The following is a 14,216-nucleotide window of genomic DNA, read 5'->3' as shown; positions in this document are numbered from 1 at the left end:
TAAACATACAATAGAGGCTCAATAAATATGAATATTAAAGGAAAGTACATTTGCGGGGGGCATCTGGATGGCTCAGTCAGTTGGCTGTCAGCTCAGGTCATGGGGATCAAGCCCAGCATCGGTTTCCTTGCTCAACAGGCAGTCTGCTTCTCCCTCTCCCACTGCCCCTCCCCTGCATGTGCTCTCTCTTTCTCTCTCTCAAATAAACAAAATCTTGTAAAAAGTTTTTAAAAAGGAAAGCACATTTTTTGTTTTTCAGCTGTATCACAATAGCATATTTTTAGTTCAATAATAGAAATTGTTCAAAATATTTTTAGAATTTCTGACTTTGTTAACTGGTAGAACAGCATATATGAAATTAACAATTATTTATTGAGACCTGTTATATATGGAACACTCTAACAAATGTACTTCAAGGCACAGAAAAGAGGCATAAAACGTGGTTTCCATTCTCCAGGATCTTGTAACCTATTTGGGGAGAGATGTCGGAGTCAAGTGAAATAATTTGAATTAAACAAGTGTTTGATTAAACTAGTGTTTAATTCAAGGACTGTTTAATCTCAGGCTAGTGTTTAATCTCAAGGACTACCTTGAGATTATATATCAGAAATGATCAGCCTTCTTGAAATTTAGCTTTGACAAGACAATACTGCAGTAGAAGGATGTAAGATTGGTTTTGGGGTTTGTTTTTTGGTTTGTTTTTTTTTTTTTGGTCATAGAAAATGGAATTAGTTAAATAAAGTGTAATACCAGGCTTTAAAATACACTCTCAGTTGCCTTTTTTTTTAAGAATGTTGACAACTCACCTTTGTTGGTTTGCTCACTATCACAGAGAAGTTGTGATGGAACAGGCGCGATGTACTTCATAGGATGCGGTTATAATGCTTTTCCTGTTGGATCCGAGTATGCTGACTTCCCACACATGGATGACAAACAGAAGGACAGAGAAATAAGGAAATTCAGATACATTGTACATGCGGAGCAGAATGCCTTGACATTTAGGTATGAAATTCGCTTGCATGTCTTTTTTTGAAAGCATAGCAAGGGCTTAAAAAAAAAAAAACATGGCAAGGGTTAGTTGAAATTAGTTTTCCTTTAGCTTAATTTATTTCTTTTTTTTTTTTAATTCTAAGAAATATTCTTTTCAGAAGTATAATTTTGGTTATATCTGCTGTTTGCTGCCTGACCTGACGCCATTGTCAGAGGTCCTCCAGGCCTTTAAATTTGTTGAACGAGCCTATTTTTTTTCTTGTCTTCCTTGTCTCCAATATAAAACTGCTTGAAGTTTGTCATCAGGGTCTTCCATATTTCCGAATTGTAAGATATCCTTTTTTCCTAAATCTAGGGCACATGTATCTATGAATATATAGATTTTATTCTGAACCGAATTGCTTTAACATGGTTTTTGTTGGAGATGATAACTTGCATTATCTCCCTTCAGATGTTAATCTAGATCATTTCCACAAACATTTCTCCACATTTACCATTAAGGGAGTGATCTTAGGGGATTCAAAACTGAGTAAGACCTGGCTTTTGTCCTTGAGGAGGTCATAGTGCTCCTCAGTGTAAGACTTTGTTCAAGCTAAGATGATGGGTTTTCTGGGAAAGGCCAACACAAAGTCCTGTGGAAATTCAGGGCCTGTGACAGATGGAGGGGCATGAGAAGGGAAAGCTGCAAGGAGGAACTGGCATTTGAGCTGAGTTTTGAAAGTCTGGTAGTCACCACTGTGGCAATTGGAGATGCTTACTTGAAGGGAAGCTATTCGTGCTTCAGATAGCACCAGATGCTTCAAGACCATCTTGAAGGAGTATTAAGTAGACAAGATGCATAAAATTCTGTTGCCTTGATCTAGACAAACAGAATGGGTCTGAACTAGGGAGATGGATCTAGACGGCTGGCAGTGGTGTAAGACAGCTGACTGAGAGCAGTGGAAACCAAAGAACCAGCAAATGCAGATGAGAGCATTCCTTCATACTAAACTACCCCAGCAAACAATTCTCTGTTCTTGTCCTTGGGCTCATCATTACAGATTGACTTGCTTCATTTGTATGGAGGCATGAATCTGTCAAAGCCAAATGTTTGTTAAAGTAAAGCATCCTGTCTCAGGGAAGAGAAAGGAATTGTAACTCAAACCAGATTTTATGTATTCATTTAGCAATTTAACAAGCATTTATTAAACATCCGGTAGGTACTAGATAAGGGTCAGATCTTTTGGCTCCCATGATGAGCTAACGTCTAATCTCCCATGGTGAACTTGTAAGGAGGATGTTAGTTCTAGCCCCTAACTGTGGCATTACAGAGTTCTTAATGTAGATAGCACTGTTCTTGTTCTCCTTCTCTCCCTCTCTTTCAGTGTCTGACTTTGCCCATTTTTTTTTATTTTATTTTATTTATTTATTTTATTTATTTATTTTTGTTTATTTACAGCATAACAGTGTTCATTGTTTTGGCATCACACCCAGTGCTCCATGCAGTACGTGCCCTCCCTATTACCCACCACCTGGTTCCTCAACCTCCCACCCCCCCCCACCCCCCTGCCGCCCCTTCATAACCCTCTGGTTGTTTTTCAGAGTCCATAGTCTCTCATGGTTCATCTCCCCTTCCAGTTTCCCTCAACTCCCTCTCCTCTCCATCTCCCCATGTCCTCCATGTTATTTGTTATGCTCCACAAATAAGTGAGACCATATGATACTTGACTCTCTCTGCTTGACTTATTTCGCTCAGCATAATCTCTTCCAGTCCCGTCCATGTTGCTACAAAAGTTGGGTATTCATCCTTTCTGATGGAGGCATAATACTCCGTTGTGTATATGGACCACATCTTCCTTATCCATTCATCCGTTGAAGGGCATCTTGGTTCTTTCCACAGTTTGGCAACTGTAGCCATTGCTGCAATAAACACTGGGGTACAGATGGCCCTTCTTTTCACTACATCTGTATCTTCGGGGTAAATACCCAGCAGTGCAATTGCAGGGTCATAGGGAAGCTCTATTTTTAATTTCTTCAGGAATCTCCACACTGTTCTCCAAAGTGGCTGCACTAACTTGCATTCCCACCAACAGTGTAAGAGGGTTCCCCTTTCTCCACATCCTCTCCAACACACGTTGTTTCCTGTCTTGCTAATTTTGGCCATTCTAACTGGTGTTAGGTGGTATCTCAATGTTGTTTTAATTTGAATCTCCCTGATGGCTAGTGATGATGAACATTTTTTCATGTGTCTGATAGCCATTTGTATGTCTTCATTGGAGAAGTGTCTGTTCATATCTTCTGCCCATTTTTTGATATGATTATCTGTTTTGTGTGTGTTGAGTTTGAGAAGTTCTTTATAGATCCTGGATATCAACCTTTTGTCTGTACTGTCATTTGCAAATATCTTCTCCCATTCCGTGGGTTGCCTCTTTGTTTTGTTGACTGTTTCCTTTGCTGTGCAGAAGCTTTTGATCTTGATGAAATCCCAAAAGTTCATTTTCGCTTTTGTTTCCTTGGCCTTTGGAGACATATCTTGAAAGAAGTTGCTGTGGCTGATATCGAAGAGGTTACTGCCTATGTTCTCCTCTAGGATTCTGATAGATTCCTGTCTCACGTTGAAGTCTTTTATCCATTTCGAGTTTATCTTTGTGTACGGTGTAAGAGAATGGTCGAGTTTCATTCTTCTACATATCGCTGTCCAGTTTTCCCAGCACCATTTATTGAAGAGACTGTCTTTTTTCCATTGAATATTTTTTCCTGTTTTGTCGAAGATTATTTGACCATTGACTTTGCCCATTTTTATTTGTAATCTAATACTGAACATCTTACTGATTGCTTAGAATAAATAAATGAATTATCATTATTGTCGTTCAGATTGTATATTAACATTTTGTGAGTTTATATATTTTGTAATTCACTAATTTGGCTAGAGTAAAGTTTACTATTGTTTATAATATAAATCTGTTCTAAAATCAGCTCAATTTTAGTATTTAAGGATTTCTCTAAATATAACTCTCCTTTTGGAAGCTACCTTTCTAATATTTGTACATTTTTCATAGGTGTCAAGAAATAAAACCGGAAGAAAGAAGTATGATTTTTGTCACAAAGTGCCCATGTGATGAGTGTGTACCTTTAATTAAAGGAGCAGGCATAAACCAGATCTATGCCGGAGATGTAGATGTTGGAAAAAAGAAGGCAGACATCTCTTACATGAGATTTGGGGAACTTGAGGGTGTTAGCAAATTTACAGTAAGTACATAACACATTTTTTTTTCAAGTATGCTTTCTATTATATTGTCAGGTACCCTGCTGAATATTTTAAATTAGTGATTCCCACGCTTTTAAAGAGTTCCAACCAACTATTATTACTGAGTTTATTTTTTATGTGTAAGCACTCACCTTATTACAGATATTCAGCTTAAACTCTCTATCTTATGAATTAATAGGTTTCTTTTTTTTTTTCTTTTTTTTTTAAAGATTTTATTTATTTGACAGAGAGAAATCACAAGAGAGGCAGGCAGAGAGAGAGGAAGGGAAGCAGGCTCTCTGCTGGGCAGAGAGCCCGATGCGGGACTCGATCCCAGGACCCTGAGATCATGACCTGAGCGGAAGGCAGCCGCTTAACCCACTGAGCCACCCAGGCGCCCCCCTGAATTAATAGGTTTCTAAAGAATTGCATAGTCTTGATCTTACAGATCTTAAATTAATGGTCCCTTTGGTGCCATCTGGTGGCTAACAAAAGAAAATCTCTGACCCACCTTTTCCCTTGCCCTTCTGGTGTGGGTGGTAAATAGAGGTGAAAATAGTTTAGGATTACCCAAGAGAGGGACTTACACACACACACACACACACACACACACACACGTGCATGCACTTATGACACATGTTTCTCATGGGAAAGATCAGAAAAAGAAGGGATTTAATATTTAAAAAAAAAAAAAAAAAGGACTGAAGTAGTTCATGGAAAACTTAGAACTTTTAACTGTTTCACTATGTAGGTTTCTTTTAAAACTTCTTTTCAGAAACAATCTTAAACATACAGAAAAGTGGGGCGCCTGGGTGGCTCAGTGGGTTCAAGCCTCTGCCTTCGGCTCAGGTCATGATCCCAGGGTCCTGAAATCGAGCCCCACATGAGGCTCTCTGCTCAGCGGGGAGCCTGCTTCCCCCTCTCTCTCTGCCTGCCTCTCTGCCTACTTGTGATCTCTGTCAAATAAATAAATAAATACTTAAAAAAAATACAGAAAAGTTACAGAATGTTACAAAGAACTTTTTCCCCCCAGAAACCTTTGAGAGTAGCTTGTTGACATGATAACCAGATCACTGTCAAATAGTTTATTATATATTTCCTCAACCAGTAGATTTTCCTACAAAACCATAATACAGCCACAAAACTCAGGAAATTGTCATTGATACATTACTGCCATTTCATCCACAGGTGCCAATAGAAGTTCATCAGCTGTCCCAGTGTTCTATAGAGCAAAAGGATCCTGCCCAGAATCATATGCTGCTTTTTAACAATAATTCTGGCCTTTAATGTAACACTTATATACAAGAATTTGCGATGGGTATAAAAAGCATACAATTGTTTATAAATTTCGAGTTTACGGGGGCATCTGGATGGCTCAGTTGGTTAGGCAACTGACTCTTGATTTCAGCTCAGGTCATGATCTCAGGGTCATGGGTTTGAGCCCCACATTGGGCTCCACCCTCAGTGGGGAATCTGCTTGAGATTCTTTCCTTCTGCCCCTCCCCCCCACCCTGACACTTACTCTCTCTCTCTCTCTCTCAAATAAATAAGTAAATCTTTAAAAAAAATTTCCGGTTTACATTCCTGTCCACAGTCCCTGGAACATATAAGTCACCAAAAAAATACTTTTTAAACTGTCTCTCTATATATGAATACATACACTTATATATTTATATTTATAATTTATATTTAAAAGTTTAAAACTATAAAACATTGTCTAGTTTCTCTGTGTGTGAAGTATTATAAATATTTACCCTTTTTATTTTTGTCATTTATTTTTGTTTTTTTATTTCCAGTTTTATTTAAATTTATAATGATTTTTAAAAGAAAAGGAGGGCCCTGGAAGAAAAGAGAGATGAGAGAGGTGCCTCTTTTGTAAAAGTGAACAGAAGCTTACATCCAGCCAGTCAAAGGGAAATCTCCAGTTCTGTTTTTGTTTTCTGTGTCTTCATTCCTCCTGAAGAGTGGGAAGAAATAGGTTTTTCACATTCTCTCCACAAAAATTAAATGACCTAGCTCTTCAGGAGTGTGATTTACAGATTAAGTGAATTCCAAAATATATTGCTTACTGGTGAATTTAAATAGCTTTGCCACTGTGAAGAGCATGAAGAGATCAGAAGAAGGGAAGATACAATGACAAACAGAGGCATTGAGTCCCCTGGGCAGAGATGGGTCAAGATCCACGAGGTGTACCCCGCTCAGGTGCACATGGTTCTTCTCTGTGCTCCGTCCAGTAACAGTTAGCTCTCTGGCCTGGTTGCAATATGATGTCAATTGTTTCAACTACCTGCTTCACTAAATGCCTTCTTTTGTCAATACCAGTGACTAACATGATATAATTCATTATAAATTTGAATATCACTAATGATAATACTTATTTTTAGATTGTCAAGAGTGTATAGGGGTATCCCAAAAATGATGTTTTTTTTAAAATTAAAGCAAATTGAAATTAATTTTGTTTGAAAAAGTTTTGTTGTTTCTCTTTTGTGTGTTGCCATATACCTTGAGTTAATTGGTATGTTCTGTGGAATTGTTGCAGACTAGGTTAGGGCTGAGCAACAGTATTTTCAAGAATAGATTTTACCAAGGTAGGCCCATGTCCATTTATTCGAACCTTTTTTTTTTTCTATTTAATACATGTGGCTTTTGCTTTATTAGGTCATATTTTTTTTTACTATGAAAGTTATGTATGCTCATTGTAAAGGACTAAAAACATAAAAAAAGAACAGATATTCTCTGACAACTTACAGATAACCACTGTTAACATGTTGTTTTATTTTCTCCATCTTGATAATTCTTCAAAGATAATGTTTAATGATTCAACATATTCCAACTTGTAGATATAACTTGTTTAACCATTCCCCTGTTGTGAGGCATTTAAATGGCTTCTAAGTTTCTTACAGTAGAAATCCTCTTTTTATGATTATCCTTAAATATACATTCACAGTTATTAGTGTTTACTTTGCCCAAATTAATAGATTTTAGTGGTTTGACATGATTTGAAACATGTTTGTTTGTTTTTTTTTAAGTTCGCATATAATTTCCCACCCCTTATAAATCCTCTTTTCTCCTGGTGCTCCCATTTCTATAGGGGACCAACCAGTTCTAGATGTCCTTCCTTTCCAAAGACTTTTTGGCACATGGCAAAAGATTCATCTGCTATCTCATTCCCCCACAAGCATCATGATATTAGTAGTTGATCTGTTGAACTCTCTGGTGCTTATGGAAGAGGACCCGGGCACTGTACACTGAATTGTGCCTCTCTAGAGATAGTGCCTAATGAGGCCTTTTTGGTCAAATCATTAGTGATTCTGGCAATGGGGACTTCTAGCCAAGTGAGAAAGGAAGGGTTGTGCCATGAGGTGCTGATTACACTCAGTTTTTCTTCTCCGCTGCTCCAGGCTTCTCTCTTTCCTTCTGAATGGCTAAGATGGAAAACTGAAATCAGAGGAGATGTGATCTATATGATAGATGTGACTGTATTAAAATACAAGATAATAGTGGTCATATTTTCATTCTTTAATATCTAGGCCTTCTGTAGCTGTCATACATGCTGTAGAACCTGGAGACAGAATGTGGTATGGTGGAAATGCTATTGTGTTGAGCAGGCCGACTCAGGTTTTTGTTTTTGTTTTTTTTTTCAGCGTAACAGTATTAATTGTTTTTGCACCACACCCAGTGCTCCATGCAATACGTGCCCTCCCTATTACCCACCACCTGGTTCCCCCAACCTCCCACCCCCGCCCCTTCAAAACCCTCAGGTTCTTTTTCAGAGTCCATAGTCTCTCAGGGTTCACCTCCCCTTCCAATTTCCCTCAACTTCCTTCTCCTCTCCATCTCCCAATATCCTCCATGTCATTTGTTATGCTCCACAAATAAGTGAGACCATATGATACTTGACTCTCTCTGCTTGACTTATTTCACTCAGCATAATCTCTTCCACTGACTCAGGTTTTAACTCTGTTGCTGCCCTCAGTGTGCAGCCCTGGGCATGTAGCTAGCCATACTTCTCTGGTCTTCCACTTCCTTACCTCTAAAATGAAGGTAAAGGATTTTAAAGGTTCTTCCTTCTCTAAAAACATTGATTCTGATTGCAGAAGTTGTATCATTCAAGGTCATTATTAGGGCTTGGTTGGTATGAACATGCCAACTCTTTTTTTCTGACATTTAAAAAAAAATTTTGATATATGACAGCAGGGTGCTGAAATGCTATTTGTTAGATCCTTCTTAAACATACATGTAAAAAGTTTGTGCCCTTTTACAGTGGCAGCTGAATCCATCAGGAACTTGTGTTGGTGAACAGAATGAGCCTGAAAGCAAAGAGAGTAAGTATTTGAAGTTCTCATCAAGCTTAACTTTGTTGTTGAGAAGAAAGGTTACATAGCAAGTTCTAATGATGGGGTGTTGGAGATTGTTGTGGTTGTAGACAGAGCATGCTCTTTTGGCAGGCTAGATTTTTGCCCTTCAATTTGTTCACAAACATTCGTGTATCTACTATATGCCAGGTTCGCCAGGGAGTGCTGGTGTGTAATCAGTCCTGCAGAATCTGCAGCTTAATACAAATAATCATGTACACATTGAATATATAAATTAAAGGTATAGGAAACACTAACAACCATGCTCTTCTATACCAAACTAAAGCTTGGCAGACAGTTAAAAAAGGAAAATGTGTATAATTAATACAGATGGCTGTAGAGCCAAATTAGAGGGTGTATACATTTTTGCTTCAGAAAAGGCACATTTGTAGAGATTGGCCAGAGAATGGAATTCCTCTGGTTATTTGAATAATCTAACTAAAGTCATCACAACGATCATAAATGCATTACTAGTCTTCACAGTTTTATTATTTGCATATTAATAGATATTTTTAATGTAATGTCATCTTGGGGAGATCTTGCAATTCCTTAGTATATAACTTTGATCATTAGTTATGGCTACACGATATTATCTTTAGAGACTTATTTATTTATTTGAGAGAGAGTGGGGGGTATTTTGGGGAAGGGCACAGTGAGGGGACAAAGGGAAGGGAAGGGCAGAGAGAGAGGGAGAGAGAGTCTTAAGCAGACTCTGTTCTGTGTGCAGAGCCCTATATGGGGCTCAGTCTCATGACCCTGAGATCATGACCTGATCAGAAACCTGTGGGTCAACCGTGCCACCCAGGTGCCCCCACAGTATTAGATTAAAACATAAGCTGTGTTATCAGCTGTTTGGATTCTAGGTAAATGGAAGTTTACTATAATAAGTGAAAAGTTTTTGATAATAATAAGGATTTTATTACTCTGAAAAATCAGGAAATGAAGAGGTCTTTATGAAAATAATTTCTATTCTGTAGTTTCTGTGTAAATACCTTGATTATTTCTGTTCTGAATTTAGCTTTATTTATTCAAGTAGTATATATATTTTTTGCAATCTGGAATAAAATAAATACCTACCCACTCCATCTTTTGAAAAAAATTAATCAGGGAAAAAGAGTGAAAAAGTAGAAAGAAAAATATAGATGATCTTATTAAAGAATGTATTTTCAGTCACAGTGTTTGAGGGGGTTATCAAATTAAGAACATCTGGTCAGCAAAAGATACCATTGAAAGAGTACAAAGGCAAGCCATATACTAGGAGATCCCTGCCACCTACAATCAACAAAGGACGTGTATCCAGGGTTTGTTGTTCCTGCATCACTAAGGAAAGGAAGACATGCTGCTGCCCTTAGCAGTCCTGAGATTGGAAGAAGAGGTTGTGGTAGGGAGGAGGCAAGAGGAAGGCTTCTGCTTTGCTGGCGATATTTTCATTATTGACCTAGATAATGGTCAAATGTAGATTTGCTTTGTGACTGTTCACTGAACTGCAAGGTCATGTTTTGTATATATTTTTGAACAAATGTTTTATATCAACAAAAATATTGTCCTATCTCTTTTTCAATTTTTGTAACAGCTTTATTGCGGTAGAACTCATATATCATTAATTTGCCCTTTTAAAGTATAGATTTTGGGGCACCTGGGTGGCTCAGTGGGTTAAAGCCACTGCCTTCAGCTAGGGTCATGATCCCAGGATCCTGGGATCGAGCCCCACATCGGGCTCTCTGCTCAGCAGGGAGCCTGCTTCCTCCTCTCTCTCCGCCTGCGTCTCTGCCTGCTTGTGATCTCTGTCTGTCAAATAAATAAATAAAATATTAAAAAAAATAAAGTATAGATTTCAGAGTTGAGTGATCCACTTCTTAATAGCACAGACACCATACTGCCTGAGTGGGTTATCTAGATAGAATCTGTTCTTCAACAGTTGAGAATTTGAAGGTAAAATAAAATGAATGTCCCTTTTTTTTTTTAAGATTTTATTTACTTATTTGACAGAGAGAGAAATCACAAGTAGGCAGAGAGGCAGGCAGAGAGAGAGGAAAGCAGGCTCCCTGTTGAGCAGAGAGCCCTATGCGAGGCTTGATCCTAGGATGCTGAGATCATGACCTGAGCTGAAGGCAGAGGCTTAACCCACTGAGCCACCCAGGTGCCCCTGAATGTCCCTTTTGAACTTAAGCATTGTTTTCATCTTACCACTGCTATGACTTTAATACCATGTGTTTGAAGTGACGTTTTCCTGATACGAAGTTATTTTTGATCCCTAGATGGTGTGTTGAGACCCTTACCTCCGGGTGAAGAACAGCACCAAAACAAAAAGCTGTGTCTTGGAAACCACTAAAAAATACTGTCTAAACTGGAGTGAGGCCTTGAGAATTTGTATTTGCACTTTTAAAATTCAGCCTTGTTAACTCAGAAAATAAGGGTGGATTTTGTGAATAACTGAGAAAAATTGTAAAGAAGCTAATTTATTACTACCATATGGATGGATGATGTTAATGAGAATATTTTTATTTTAGATTGGTGTATTTTCCAGAATATGGTGGTATGTTCTTTTATTACATTAAATGAGGTAGCAATGATTTAGTGAGAAAAATTTAACCAGCTGTAGAGGTTACTTTCTCCTTGTCTTAGGTTTATATTAGCCAGTTTTTTGAAAGGGGCTGGTTCACTGGAGGTCACATCTCAGCAGAGAATTATACACCTTTTAAAAAATATTAATTCCTTCAGATTATGAAGGTGATAGTAAACTGCTCCAGGGCGATAAATGATGACCTGGCCATTTTTAAGTCAGTGTGTGGCTCACCAAAAGCTCAGATTTATACCTAAAGCTTTTTAATATTCAGAATTTAATTAGGGTTGAATCATAAAATATGATGGTGGCATACCAGATCCCCATCATAAAAGTATATTCCTAACAATGTTATTAATTTTTTAAAAATCTTTTGATATGTAGAAATAACAATGATTGTTGCACTACAGTGTTAAATCACTGATTTGGGGTAGCGGCAGAAAGAGACTACAATTCTGAAGCAGTATTGCTATTTGATATCACTGACTTTTGAAATCACAAACAACACCAAATTTGCTTATGATGTTAACAGTGAAGAAATATTTTAGTCTAGAATATTGAAACAACTTTTTGTCAAATTCCCTTCATAAATGCTGCCCATTTTCCCCTTCATGCAGTTAACAGAGTGTCTCATAGCTTTCAATGGGAGGTCTTTTAAAAATATTCGTAAACCTTAAGAATACTGAAAATCTCCAGTAAACACTATGATCAGTTCCTTTATATTCCAAATTGTTATTTGTGAGACCTCTCATTTCTATTTCCTGAGAAACTTTCAAAAAATTAGTCCAAAGCTGAAGATACGTGTTTTGCACTTTCCTAGAGTTAGGGAGGGAGTGCAGAGCCCATGACCCACAGTCCTGTGGGGGGACACCCCACGGAGCACCTGCCTTGGCTGTATAGAGATCATGAGATTTTTCTCTGCTGTTGTCCCCAACCTTTCCACAGCACCACATGGCCTCACAAGGCCTCCTACCCATTTAGGCCTCCTACCCATTTCTCAGAATTGTACAGAACAATCCAAATGCTGCCTGATGTCCCTGTCAGTACAGCAGCCGGCTTAGGTCCACTGAGAGTTCTAAGTCCGCATACCAGACAGTTGAGAACTACCATAAATATTGAAAGGGGAGGAAAGATATCATTAGAGATAACTAAGACTCATTTGAAAACTAGTAGTTAAGTATTCTAAAATATTTATCAATATGAAAATACTGAGATTTGTTCACATCCTCCCAGTTGCTTCAATATATAATTTATACAAGCTTAAATTCACGTTAGGATTGTTGTTTTTTACTAATATGTCATCCACATCAAATGTTTTTTATAAACCAATCAGCAAATATTTCTTAAGACCGAAAAGCCTGGAATACCGTCAGGTTTATGATTTATGTGTTGGACATTGAAGGGATATCAGAAGGGGGAAACACAAAATGGAAAATATAAAATGGGGAAAACTAGGAATAGGAATGGGGAAAATTGATATTTCCATATGCTATGAAATTTTTTCATGAAAATGCCGTATTTCCTTCTTTACAACTGGTCAGTTTTCAACATTTATTGAAAAATTCCTGTGTAGTACCAGGGAAAAGCTTAATGAGGGCAGGAATGTACATACACACACACACACACACACACACACATGCACAAATTCATATATATATATACATATGTTATATATACATATGCATATACATATAAATTATATGTATATAAATTTTATATATATATAAATATATAAATTTTTTAAGCTGATGAATCCCGTGCCTATGATAGTGCCTGGCACATAATAGGCATTCAATAAATATTTGTTGATTGACTGAATGGCTGCTGGACACTGGCTAGACCCTGGAGATGAGATGTGTAAGAAGAAGCTCACAGTCTAGTGGAAGACAGAAGCATGTAACCAGGTAATTGAGACTCAGTTTCACAGTGGGGTCCCTAGACCAACAACATTGGCATCACCTGGGGACTTGTTAGAGATGCAAATTGTTAAGGCCACTAAGATCTTTTGAATCAGAAACTGGGCATGGGGCCCAGCAATGTGTGTTTTCACAGCTCTCCAGGTGCTTCTGATGACCTTGGAGGTTGAGAGCCACCCTGTGAATGCAACTGTAGGAGCTTCTAATATATGTAATTAAAACTACTAGAAATAATAAGAACAACTCTGTAGTGCAAGGAAATCAGGATGTGTTTTAGTTAAGGAAAAGGTGTGAGGTATAGAGATATATTTTAGCTAAGGGAAAAGAAAGTAAATTTGGCCCTAAAGTAAAGCTGATTATTTCAGAATGGTCATTACAGAATGGAAAGGAGAAAAATAAAGGACAAACTAAGGAAATAGAAGTTTGGGGAAAGAAAAAGAAGGAAGGAAGGAAGAAAAGGAAAGAAGGGAGAAAGGGAGGGAGGAAAGAGGAAAGAAGGAAGGAACAAAGGAAGGAAAGAGAAAATTTATGAAAAAGAAAGAAAAGTTTACCTTTTGTAGTCAACGTTGGCTAAAAATTGAATTGTTATAAGGTCTTTTAAAAATAATAAACTTGCTTTTTTGTTTTAATAGCTTGCTAATGTAATTTTCTTTCATTTTCTTGGACTATTAGTCTGCTTTTGATAAGATATTATCAATTTTCTTGGACTATTAGTCTGCTCTTGGACTATTAGTCTGCTCTTGATAAGATATTACGGTTTTCTTTACCTTTTAAATAGTCTGCCTAGAAAGCAAAGATGTTATGTTTTACTTAAGTAATTTCCTGTGCTTCATGTTTTTATCAGATCTGTGATTACTTAACAGTGTTAACATTAAGAGCTGAATTTTCCTTAAAACGATGTAACCTTTTGTATTTGCCTTTAAAATCTTTGTCACTTAGTTAAATAGGTAATTAAGTATTATTTCAAATTATCTGTGGTCCTGTTTAGTCAAGTGTCCCAACTTTTATATATTTTTAACAAACTTTTCAAAATCAATTTCTAAATAAAATTTTTTGATGAGGAAATTAAGTTGGAATTTTCCAGAGGGTCCCTGGAATATCTCAAAAGATCTCTTTTCTTTCTTTATAAAAGAGAGATGCTAAATGAATTGGTTTATGTGATATGC

At 37.3% G+C, this 14,216-nt stretch overlaps 1 protein-coding gene across 2 annotated transcripts in view; it reads left to right on the top strand.

The window, feature by feature from the left end:
* The window catches only part of CDADC1 (cytidine and dCMP deaminase domain containing 1), a 43,076-nt gene extending 32,103 nt beyond the window's left edge, over positions 1–10,973 (top strand). For both annotated transcript variants that reach the window (XM_045978056.1, XM_045978055.1), the window contains 4 exons: positions 833–1,002; positions 4,029–4,218; positions 8,481–8,541; positions 10,830–10,973. In XM_045978056.1, coding sequence (XP_045834012.1) covers positions 833–1,002; positions 4,029–4,218; positions 8,481–8,541; positions 10,830–10,903 — 495 coding nt within the window. In that variant the 3' untranslated portion in view covers positions 10,904–10,973. The remainder of the gene's footprint in view (positions 1–832; positions 1,003–4,028; positions 4,219–8,480; positions 8,542–10,829) is intronic.
* Positions 10,974–14,216: the final 3,243 nt, after the last annotated feature.

The sequence above is a fragment of the Meles meles genome, chromosome 14 (assembly GCF_922984935.1).
Source record: "Meles meles chromosome 14, mMelMel3.1 paternal haplotype, whole genome shotgun sequence".
NCBI lineage: Eukaryota > Metazoa > Chordata > Mammalia > Carnivora > Mustelidae > Meles > Meles meles.
Note: the sequence above shows the minus strand (reverse complement) of the source record. Positions and strands in the feature narration are given on the sequence as shown.